The 12353-nt window shown below is 41.5% G+C and overlaps 1 protein-coding gene across 6 annotated transcripts in view; it reads left to right on the top strand.

Annotated features, from left to right (window-relative positions):
- Positions 1-12353, top strand: part of SCAI (suppressor of cancer cell invasion) — a 38379-nt gene that overhangs the window by 10822 nt on the left and 15204 nt on the right. For 5 of the 6 annotated variants that reach the window (XM_057408969.1, XM_057408970.1, XM_057408971.1 and 2 more), the window contains 6 exons: positions 664-795; positions 6987-7082; positions 7691-7777; positions 8340-8438; positions 9745-9841; positions 11385-11483. In XM_057408969.1, the coding sequence (XP_057264952.1) occupies positions 664-795; positions 6987-7082; positions 7691-7777; positions 8340-8438; positions 9745-9841; positions 11385-11483 (610 nt within the window). Of the gene's footprint in view, positions 1-663; positions 796-4627; positions 4738-6986; positions 7083-7690; positions 7778-8339; positions 8439-9744; positions 9842-11384; positions 11484-12353 lie in introns of those variants that run through there. The other variant, XM_057408972.1, reaches the window with a different exon arrangement.

Below are 12353 nucleotides of genomic sequence, written 5' to 3'. Positions count from 1 at the left end.
TACTCAATAGTAGGATTATTTCCATTATATCTTAATGTTTTGTTCAGGTGATTCCTGGACAATATGCCATTTTGCTCAGATGAACAGTAAAAAATAGCTCGCAGGTATAATTGTGGGCAGTGCGAGCCATGGAATTAAACACTCATGAGGAAGTAGAGAGGAAGCAGGATATTTTTCAGCATTCCATCTCAAATTGCTAGGTTTTAGCAATAGGAACTTGTGAGCTACAGTTTTCAGCAGTTAAAGAAGAAACTGAAAAGTGAACAGGACTGAGGCTACTCTCTCTAAATACAGCTGCAGGATAAACACCTCTGCAGAAAGGCAAATTGAGAGAGGATTTCTTTGTCCAAGTATGAAACCCAAGTTTGTTACAGTCCTTTTGCTGGCCGTTTTGTGTTTGTGAAGACACTCCTCAGACTTACTTTATTTTATGACTCTTGCACCTCTTTTAGTTTGCTCTGTTAAGTAGTGCATTGTGGAATCATTAGCCCCATGCTTTGATTCTCAGCTGTTATTTTTAATGAGTCTTGAGAAGTGTAACCTGTGGGAGAACTGCATGCTCTGTTTTGTTTCCGTCCCCAGGGATCTGTACATGCATCTAATCTGGATGAGCTCATAGTAGCCCTCCATTTTTGAGTAATATGGCTATTTTCTTCTTCATAGGACTGAGTTTGCCCTAAAAGAAATCATGTCATCAGGAGGAGCTGAAGATGATATTCCTCAAGCAGAGAGGAAAACAGTGACAGACTTTTGCTACTTACTGGATAAATCTAAACAGCTATTTAATGGCTTAAGGTTAGTGCATTTTGATACTATTCCTTCAAAAAAGCATTAGAACACAACACTTTAGTGTGTGAGTGATGCTGAAGTCAGTTGTACAATGAACATTTCAAACTCAAACCCAGTAAGTTTGTTTAGGGAAGAATAGTGTGCACCTATGTATAGATAGTTTTGGACCATGGATGTAAGAATGTAAAGTTGACACGTTTCTGAGACAATAGGGAAGGAAGTGGGAGAAAGGAGAGCTGAATGTCTCAGGTCAGTTAACAGTAAACTACAAGTTGGAAATCCATGAAATGGATGGAATTCATACTGAAATGTGTATGAAGTACACAATGAAGGGGCTAGGTGTGGCTGTATACAGTCAACAGCATGCAATTCCCAAACCCCCCAGTCTCTGTACCAAAAAAGGAATGAGATGGATCAGCCCTGGTGAGAGAAAAGTGGGGAGAGAATATTTTGGGGGAAGAAACTTAGGAAGTGACGAACAGAAACATCCAAACCATACCCTGTATGTGTCTAGTGAAACAAATGCTTAATCTGAACTGTGGAGAAATGTAAAATCTGCATTTATCTACAAAACATCTGCAATAACAGCCAGAAAGTCTGGCTGTTTTGTCAGCACCAATGAGAGGGGAAATAAGGAGAGTTCAAGGAAAATAGTTCACATTTGGACAGTGATACAGGCATCCTGTTTATGTCAGTATATGCTGAAGTTAAAGCCTGGTTTATTTCTAAACTTTGCTGTCAAGTCTCTTAAGCAACATGGTTTTTAGCTCAGATCTTGTTGGCAGTTCAGTGTCTTACTGGTCTCTGAGTAATACTGTATGTTTGGGCCCATATAGCTTGCTGTTACTCAAACACAGATGGTTAGCAAAGATGTTTTTAATTCCTCCACCCCCTGCTATTGATAATCCTTTCATGTGCTTTGGAAGTTGATTACCAAATCCAAAACAAACAGTTTGTGCTCCAAAATCTGCATGGTAAATGGGCAGTAGAGACAAGGAGTTCTTGATGGTTGCTTTCAACACCCCATGAAACAGTCTAAAGCAAAAGGACTGAGATCTTGAGGCCAGGATTTGCAGGACCATATATGCCATTACATTGGCTTTCTGATGCGGCTTGCTTGAAATTTTGGCTTGAGTTACTGAAGACTACAAATTAATACAGTTCATGTCTGGATGCATGATGCTCAAGTTCAGATCAAAGAGACAGAATACCTACAGCCATTCTGTCTTTTCCTTTGGGCATGGAAGGAGTTGGTACTTCTATCAGATTTCCACATGGGAGATGTAGTTTCTGTGTATATCCATGGTGCTTTGCAAAAAGAAACCTCCTTATCCAACTACATGAAAAGAAAATAGAAATTATCTTTGGATGAAATCTGGGCAATAAAAATAGATGGGCTTCAACAGCTGGCTCTGCTCCATGAAAATGCGAACATACCAGAGGGAGCCTGCCTCTGTCCTTAGTGTAACTTGACACAATTAATGTAGTGTTTCTTGCACTGAACCTGACCCCTATTTCACCTGTAAGAGCTGTGATTCCTTTGGGCATAATGACTGGATAAAGCAGCATTATAATTTTCAGGTGTCTCCTCTGTTAGTGCTGCTTGTTTTCTGGGTAGTTCGCCTGGAAATGACTTGGCAGGCATCCTGATTCTTAGTCCAGTTGCCTGTTTTTCCCTCTAGAGTAATAAATGCATTTGATGCATGCCTGCCTTCTTCTGTTTTGAAGATGATGATGGCCTTTGCTGTTGTGTTATATGACATTCTGTTGTCCCTATCACGTTTCACGGAAAAGAAGTGGTGGTGGAGGGAGAGGAGAGCAACGATTTCCTTCCTGAAACCTCCTCTGGGCACTTCAGCAACAGGGAGCTGAGCCTATAGCTGTGTTGGCAGCTGCTTAGCTGTTGCTGCTGCCAAAAATGCAAGGACTCAGCCTGCCACGTCTTTGTTTCAGTAGCATTTCCTTCCTCTCTTCCCAATGCAGATGCCAAATACAGCATTTGAGCAAAACATATGATGATCTGCCAAGGTTGCTGCTCCAAAGTATACTTCATGCTCACACTACCACTGATACCGTCCTTCTGTGGCCATTCCTGCTAGAATAACGTAGAGGGGAGGTTGTCTTTCTAGTGTTTCTTCTCCCTTTTTGAACACCCTGAGCTGTAAGTTAGAAACAACTGTTAATGAAGTATGTTCCAATAGCTGTTCTGTCCTTTCTCCACTCCCATTTGCTTTTTTCTTGGAGAAAAGGCTGGAAAGAGGGAGTGTGTTAGGAAGCAGTTTTTGTATTGTACTGTCACCAGTTATTATTTTATTTTAATGTTTAAAAAGTGCTTAAATGTATTCAGTATCACATTGATGCTTGATGACTTAAGAAATGAAAAGACTTTCCACATATATCATGCTTTCCCAGATCAGGTCTCATTGTGCAGGCTGGAAGAATCACCACTGCTGTCCTTTTGTGGAAAGAAGAGATAATGTTTACCCATTTATTTTGTAGACTTTTAGTGAGGTGCAAGTTGAACATCTTAGTTCTGTTCCATGCTGCTGGTGCTGATGCAGGAACATCAGGACCCCATTAGCTTCATGTGATGCTGCAGGCTGTGCCCAGTGTGGTGCTGGGAAGGTACTGACTTCTCACACCAATTACATCAGTAAGGCAAGTTACTGTGAGTGCTGCTGGTGTGCTTACTGTCTTGGTGGGTTATTAGATGTGATGAGGAAGCTACACCACATGCCGTTATCCCACTGCTGCTTAGGTTCTGAGAATAGGAGCTTGTAATTACTACAAGCCTAGGAACATAAAAGGAAATTGTCTTTTTTATCACCTGTCAAAACTGTGAATGTGTTTAAAGCTCTGAATGTTAAACTTACAGTTATTCTAACCTTCCTTTTCAAAGCGCACCGCTGAGTCTCTAGGGCTTTCTCAACATCTTTATATCTCTGGAAGTTGTCCCTGTGTGACAACTTCCATGCAGCGCTGGCCACACAAACCTCAACACCTTTAATTGGTTTTCAGCCAGCATTACCTGGCTCCTGCCAACAGCATGGATGAAATGAATTACTGACGGAAAATTAATTATGAGCACATAAGTAGTGCTGGTCTTTGCTGAGACTATAAGCAGGAATTTGATAAAATTCTGGGCTGCCTGTAGAATTCATCTACCAGCCACTCTTGTGTGGCAAGAGAACTGGTCTTCTGTGCCCAGTATGAGAAACCCATCCTTTTAGAACATCTGAGTTTGTGTCTTCATGTCCAGTTTGGAATGTTTTAAAAGCCAGGAAACTTGAAACACTTTCCACTGAGTTGGAGTTGGAAGGTTGGAGGCTATTGTAATGAAGTGTGTATCTGTCTTCCTTGTTTGGATAGAACTGTCCTAAATCAAAGCATCTCTGTTCCCTCCCCTGCATCTGGATTCCTTCTCACTACCACTTCCTCCCTCTGGTAAAGCTCATAGTCATCAGTAGAAGAGGAGTGAGTATTCAGACTACTGCCTGTTCTGTTCCCAGCATCCTTAGCCAGGCACATCCTGGAGAAAGCTGAGCCTCTTGCCTTTTTCTCTCTCTATTGCTCCAGTATCCTTCTGTAGCTCTGGAAGCAGCAAAATGTCATGCTATAATGTAGGTCTTATGCTCTCAAGTTGGGTGTGTATTTGCTTCTGGACCATATATTCCCTGTCTCCTTCAGTGGGAGGAGCTGTATTAATAATCCACGCTGCAATCAACTGAGTCTTTAGTACTCTTGGGTTATTTCTTACCAAATAATGCAGATCCTCTGGTCTGATTAAAAAACCCTGCACTAAACATCCTCTTTTGCTTATACATCCATTTTCTCACAGCAGAATTTCTTGATATGTGGGAGTGACATGCATGATGTTCAGAACACAAAACAGTGAATGGATGGCAGCAGTGGCAGCTCTTGTCTGCAAAAAACCGTGGTGAAACCACGGTAATGTATTGTCATAAATGAAGTTTTATTACAGCCATGTCAGAATACTATCAAAAGAACAAGTGCTACTGTCTGTTTCCATGGAGATCTTTCCTGTTCCCTGGGGAGCTGAGGAATTGCATGGTTATTGTGCAGCTATGCCAGCTGCAATTAGGCGAGCACGCTGCTTGAGAAATACACATGTGGACACCCAGCAGCGACTGTGGACAACAGCAGCAAACACGTGGGCACTCTGCTCACAGGGGCTTCTTAAAACGCCACTGGTATTTATCTATTCAAAAAGCAATGCAGTGGGTTGAGGCAAGGTTTGTAAGAATGATTAGGCTTCTCCAGAGGAAGGTGCAGCACTGAGGGAGAGACAGGTGCACAAGGGAAGGTGGCAGGTGAGGTGTAAAGAGTATATTAACTTATGGTGAGGGGTATAAGCATGATCAGTAAATAATTACCTGCTTATTTTTTCATTTGTGCACATACCTACTTCTCAGTGTTTGAGAGAAGAAGGGTATGTTTTCTTTCCTTATGTTAGACCTTTGCTCAAATGTCCTCGGCAGCTTTGCCTTCAAAGCCCAGTTTACTACTGGTAGAGTTCTTGGAGTCAACTTGCTAATTCAGGCATTCTTTAGGTTAGTGCCAGGGCCCTTTGAATATATTATTATTTTAAAATGATTAATTTTAGTGTTGTTTTGTATTTGTATTCACTTTTTTTAACATGGAAACTTGCGGATGTGCTAATTAAATTTATTGCTACCTCTTGCTGTATCAAAGCCTGCAATATAGCTTAGGCATGTATTTGGACACTTTCTTAACTTCTTTTGTTTATCTATTACAACAATAGAAAGTGGTGAATCATTTATTGCAGTAAGTGCTTTAAATTTGCATGTGTTCATATCAAGCTATATTTGGATGAAGATGTTGGTGCCCTGAAGCACATGGTTATACTCCTGTTTACCCCTCTCTACACCAAAGGGTGTTCCAAGTTGCCAAGCAGCCAATTCCATGATTGGGGGGATTTTTTTTACTATTATTTCAATTGTTGTTTGTTTTTTTAAATCCTGCCCAAGTTCCTTGGCATCTTCATGGAACAGCAGCAGCAAGTACTGGAATGGTTTTCTAGGCTGGTAAGAGTCACAGCTGATAACAGATTCATTTTACATGTACTAACTAAGCTAGGCCCTTCAAGCTGTGTGGAAAGTACAGCTGGCTGATGAGGAAAGGAATATTAATTTCCTTTTCTACCTAGGGTGCTGTTAAAGCAATTACAGAGAGTAGAAATGCGCCAGTGTGCTGCTCTGGAGATAGTAGTGTCCTGCTTTGCTTTCCTGACTCCTCCAGAGGACATGGTGTGGTTTCCAAAAGGAGGTGTTTCCCTCAGTCTCGACCTCCCACGTTTGGAAGCTGTGCTTTTCCATGGCCATCTTCTGAAGACTGGGATGTTGGATGGGATGTTAACCAGCAAAGTGATTTGAAAGAGCAGTCCCTGAAGAAATTATTCTTGAATCAAATGAAAGATTATGCCGTCTTGAAAGAGCCGTTCCACTTGTAGAGTTGTACACCTCCTTTGAATCAGCTTCAGAATGGATTTGTAGGCAACAAGTGCTTAGTGAGCCTTCTGCTAGGAGTGAGAGCACAACCCTTCAAAGCTAAAATCCTTAGGACTGCATCATCGTTATGGGGTGGAGGTGGAGGGAAATACATCACATTGGAAATCGAGTGGAGGTACGAAAGCAGAACTGAATTGGATTGACTAACTCAGTTATAGCACTGGAAACTGAGACCAAAAAGCCAGAAGGTCTCAGGTTCTGCCATGTCACTTGGTTAGAGGGTGACAAATTGTGGTGATACGTGATATGTAACCAGACATTTGGCTAGCCAATCCCTCTGAAAGTAGGAAGCAATAATCAGATGACAGCGCTGAAGAATTTTTTCTTCCCCCCATTGCAGTCTTTCTTGGTATACAAAATTAATGTGCTGTCTGCTTTGTGGCATGTTTTTAGGGATACTGTGGTCAGATCATGATATATGTGCTTCCTACAAGCTAAACAGGATTTCAGTGCAGATTCCGGTAGCAGCAGGTTTTGAGTATATACAGGAATCATGGTTCTTGTTGTTCTTGATGCAGGAGGAGTTATAAAGCATTTCAAGTCAATTCTGAACAAAACCATTCTGATACGGACACACATCTGCTGCTGTCACGCTGGGCTGATTGAAATCTACTCCCTAACTCTGCGTTTGTCATGTCTCTCTTGCAGGGATTTACCACAGTATGGGCAAAAGCAGTGGCAGTCCTATTTTGGGCGAACATTTGATGTTTACACCAAACTCTGGAAGTTTCAACAGCAGCATCGGTAAGGGAATGTTGTAGGCAGACATGTTCCATGGATTTAAATGCAACTTTAATCCCTGGTATGCCTCAGGCCCCCAGTGAAGATTGAGATTTCACTGTGTTATTCAAGCATGAAGGGAGAGAATAGTCACTTCCTGTAGCACTCACTGTCTAATGAATTAAAATGTTGCAGAATTTTCAGTGTGACTTTATAATGAAACCCTTTGCTGTACTTGAATGCATGTTGCTTTAATGTATTACCAAGGAGAAGTTTCTGCAGCGCAGAACCCATCTGGAATGGTGTGAAGCATCCTGCTGCAGCGTGGGCTCTGATCTTTCACACCTTACATTGGCTGCGTAGTCTGAGTGTTCTCCTGGGAAGTTGTGACCTTTTGTTGTGTGTATTTTGTGCAACATACTTATGTCTACCTCTTGCAAGTTTATGTAAGATAAGTGGTCCTTGCTCTGGTGTGTGTATGCGGTGCTGTTGGCTCCATGAGGGGCTGCTACTGGGAATGCTATACCACTAATGAAGGCTGAATTTGTCCATACGATGGATCTTTGTCTTGTCTGATGTTCTGAGACATTCTGGAATGTCTTATAATCTTTCTTTTCTCTCTTGCAAAATAGACAAATATTGGACAATCGGTATGGGTTGAAGCGGTGGCAAATTGGGGAAATTGCTTCCAAGATTGGGCAGCTCTATTACCATTATTAGTAAGTAAGCACGCATAGAAAAGGTTTCAGTAGGGGCAGTGTAGTGTTTGTGGCAGTTCCATGGCAAACACTTGGATATTCAGTCAGGAGAAATCAATATATCTGTTGAGTCATGATGCCTGTTTCCGAATGAGAAGGCCCTTGGGGACTCATGGGAGTGCTGCAGAGAATGGCACCTGTAAGCCCGATGCCACACTGCTAGTCATATTGATACTGCCAAAGGACTTGTCTCCTACCTCAAAAGTGTTTCTAAGTCTCCCACGCATACTGCATTTTACTGTTATACAAAAGTGTGATTTACAAGTCTGGGAGCTTAATCTTCCTGTAAACTTTTTAATTAACCTGTCACCTGTACATATGGGTACAAGATAGGCAGATTTGATTGTTACCTGATGTGGAATCCAAGCTCTGAAACCTGTCTTCCTAGCAGCACAAAGGATGAGTGTCTGGCTTTCATATGATGTCACTTGAAGAGGGAGTTTTGCCATTGATGCACAAGAAGGGTGGGTTTGGTGTGGATTTCCTTCTGAAGCAGTGAGCTAATCTGATTCTTCCTCTGCAGCTTGCGCACGTCAGAAACCAGCTATCTCAATGAAGCTTTCTCCTTCTATTCAGCAATTAGGCAGAGGTCATACTACTCCCAAGTCAACAAAGAAGACAGGTAAGCCTGAATTAATGCCTTTGTTTTTTCAAGACTAGAATGGTGTGTGAAACAGGAAATAACTAAACTGAGAGAGTATAACTGAAGTAAAATCAGTGTTGTTGAAGGAAGTTTCTTTTAATCTCCTGCCATGATTAAAAACCTCAGTATAAAAAGAGCTTTGCTGGATGATTGGAGGAATAGTCTGGTATCTGGTCCTGGCTAGAAAGCTGTTAGCCCCAAAGTGTTGTCATTTTGGATCCTGAACAGTGTCAGTGCTGGGACGTAGCATGCTGTGACTGGAAGATAGGTCAGTTGTGCTGTAGCAGAGGAACCTTCTTGATTCTAATCAGGCTTTTCAGGGGAACATCAGTTAGTACTGCAGTACAATAGCCCTCTGTAACTGACTGGGACAAAGTCCAAGAGCTTCAGGAGGCATAACGTCTTCCTTTTAAGATGCTATACTGAGAAAGGTACACTTGAGTGTACAAAAATGTGCTGCCTGCCAAGAATATAGGCAGATATAAATAAGAATAGGTAGATAACTCAGTTCTGGATCCTGATCTTGCATTTTAGCCAGTAAACTTGAGTTCCCTCATTAAAGAAGAAATGATCTGAAGTCATCATGAAGATAAATACAGAAGGTTAGTTAAGGAGCTTCCTACCAAGGATTCAAGGATCTCTGGACTTCAGCTAACTGCACGTCTTTAGTCTTGCTCATGTCTAAACACACTTGTGTGCCACAGTAAGATGAAAGTTTCCCTGTTCTGTTCTGATACCTGTTGATCCTATTATCTTCTCTCTTAAAAATCTCTCAGTTTCAGTCTGAGTGCTTGAGCTGTTTCAGTCAAGGTAGGATTGACCAAACGTGTTTCTAGATGCTGTCAGAAGGTTTTAGAAATGGATGAGTAATTATGGGCTGTGCTGACTTGCAGATCTCTTAAGTTGTCGCATGTGGGTGAACTGAGCCAGCTGTGATTATCATGTGGTGCACTGGGGTCAGATAGTGCCCATGAACTGACAAAAGGTTTGAAGAGCCAGCGGTTATATCTGACTCCCATGCCTGTTCTCATGTAAGGAGACTGTGGGAAAGGGGGAGGCTGTGGCTTTCTTGGTGTATGTTTTATGTCCCTGTACTCAATTTTAAGTAAACCTCATCACAGCCAGGTAGCTATTGATCTTCACATGAATTCAGTTAGAACTCTTAATCTGCAGAGTGTTCAGCCTTGCTCTGGTCTTAAACTCTTCCTCTTCCTTACCCCTGCTGCCTACCTGTGTTCTCTTTTAATCTCAAATTTGGCTGTGGTGTTTTTGTTGTTGTGTTTAGGCCTGAATTAGTGGTTAAGAAGCTGCGTTACTATGCAAGGTTTATAGTGGTTTGTCTCTTGCTCAACAAAATGGATGTTGTAAAGGACCTTGTAAAGGTATGTAAAATGAGGATAAAAGTGCTAAGGGGGGGAGGTTGATGGCTCTTCTTGTTACTAAGGAATCCATAATATAGTCTGTTTCAGTTGAAATATCACTCATTAGATATATGATAATAGCTGCTGTTGCAGTGTAGCTTTTCTGTTTTTTTTTTTCTCCTTATTTAATGGATTGTGCTGTTGGATGCCACAGAAGGAAGGAATAACATGGCTAGAGCTATGGAAAGATTCAGTATGATGTCACCATTTGGCTAGAGAAAAGCTTTACAAATGTATATATTAGGAATAAATTGTAAAATGCATGTTATTAATCTGAGAATTTGGGGATCATCTGATAACTCTGAGTACATTTCATTCCTGTAGGGGATTTAAGACCCTGGTGGAATCTTCCCCAGCAAGTCTCCATGTCACACTGTTACTTGGAAAGCCAGCGTCTCTTAGCTTGATGTTGTGCTCATTTCTCTTCCCTTCCAAACTGAGATCTCTCAATCCTATGTCTAGAACACATCCTGAATACATTTTACACCTTCCAGAGACCCACCAAAATTAAACTTTGCCAAATGATGTAGATAATGCTATGAAATTGGAGAGGCTGGATCTGCATATGCCTCTGTTATGGGAGTAAAGCTCTGAATGCCAACAAACACAAGTCTTTAGGTGCAACAAATAGAGTGCAGGCTAAAGCTGATCACTGCTTTTCTAGTATATGTGGCATCCAACACAGCGATTCTGTGAATCAGACATTTAATAATGACACTTCAATCAAGATGATTTGATAGCACTGTTTGAAAACCAAGTAAATATATTCCAGTAGATGCAGGCTAGATAGGGAGATACCCTTTAATGACAACAAATGAACCCCGGCCTCTTCCCAGTACAAGCTGGTGTCTGTAGCTGAAAGCCTCTGAGCCTGAGGATGGCAGGCAGTGTGCTCATGTTTGGTGTAGTGTTAGATGGTCCTGCGAGGAGCCAGGGAGTTGGACTTGTTAATCCTTATGGGTCCCTTCCAACTCGCGATCTGTAATGCTTCTCCTGGCAGCATATGCTTCCCAAACCTCCCTAACAACCTTGCTGCAAGCAGCTTCTGGTATTGACAGTTTTGTGTAGGTTGCATTACTGTCTCAGTGTCTAAGCTTACTTGAACTGCTAGCTTAGCTTAGCAGCAGCTAAAAAAGCCATACCATTCACTTTCTCAGTGTATTTAAAGTTACTTGTAAGCTGAAATTCAAGTCCTTGGTATCCATAGCTTATGGTAATAACCAGTGACATAGCTGTATGTGAGTGGGATAGTTATATTTGCATTTGGACCTACGTAAAAGACACTTTGCATTGCCAAAACTCAGCGTAACATTGTCATTCTGTCTCCTAAAGAGCGCGTTTTGGCTGGCATGTTAGTCATAAATGTGCTGCATATGTTCTCAAGTAATTACTTTTTTCTTTATTAAAGGCCAGCACAGCTAACCAAATTGTAAAGTTACTGACTGCCTGTTAAGCTCTCGGTTTCAGAAATGACTGTGACTGTCTTTGAACTTTTTTACATCAGGAGCTGTCAGATGAAATTGAAGACTACACTCATCGCTTTAATACTGAAGATCAGGTGGAGTGGAACCTGGTTCTTCAGGAGGTGGCAGCTTTTATTGAGGTTAGAATACCATTCCCTTTTAGTTGTTAGCTTAAAACTGAAATCTGCTGGCTTGTTCACCAGAGTGTTCCTGTATCACCACCTCTGTGTGGTAAGCAGATGTGCCACGTGCAGGGACAGTATTCCTCTCCAATTTAACCACAGAGATGTGTGCACAGTAGTGGAAGAGTGACAGATGTTAAAGTGAAGAATCAGACCTGGTCATGTAACGTATTGAAGGCAGAAGCGTGAAGCTGAGAAGCACTTGGTCACCTTACTGGTTTTGCTCTTGGTGTTCAGATCATGGTGGAATTGGAAGCACAGCAGTTATCATGGCCAATACTTCGGAGAGGCTGCCAGCTCTGGTTCTGTTGTTGTGGAAGCCAATCCAATCTGTTGATGTTTTGATTGTGTTTCAAAGTGTATTTTGTTGGAGTACTGGTCTATTGTGCTGGCAAATCATAAGCAGTATATAGTGGAAAATAGGGTGTAAGCATGGCAGTTAACTGATAGGTTCTTAGCATAGTTGTAACGTGACCAACTTCTAAAGTTTATTAAAAGAAAAATATCTTTTTTATTCTGTTAAATGAGACAGTGTTCCACTTCCCTCCTTTTGTACCAGATGTCAGTGTGTAACACGAGGATTTGTTTAAATATTGCCAGAGTGGATGGCAGCATTACCATTTGCTCATCTCCTTTGCTATTTATTTCTAGGAAGGGAAGGCAAAGTAAATAGTGCAGGGTCCTTCTGTATTAGGAATGGTTTGTTTGCTCTGTGTGAATTTGTAAGGCTGTTGATGACATTTGGTTCCTTGGGTATGGAAAAGCTGAAGCAGAGTTTGTGTCATTTGGGGAAGTATGTTTTTCTCTTTGCTGTACCTTCATGTGCTT

The sequence above is a fragment of the Pezoporus wallicus genome, unplaced genomic scaffold (assembly GCF_028554395.1).
Source record: "Pezoporus wallicus isolate ANWC-B61680 ecotype Strahan unplaced genomic scaffold, APGP_CSIRO_Pwel_v1 contig_8341, whole genome shotgun sequence".
Classification (NCBI taxonomy): Eukaryota; Metazoa; Chordata; class Aves; order Psittaciformes; family Psittacidae; genus Pezoporus; species Pezoporus wallicus.
This window is presented reverse-complemented; position numbering and strand designations above follow the sequence as displayed.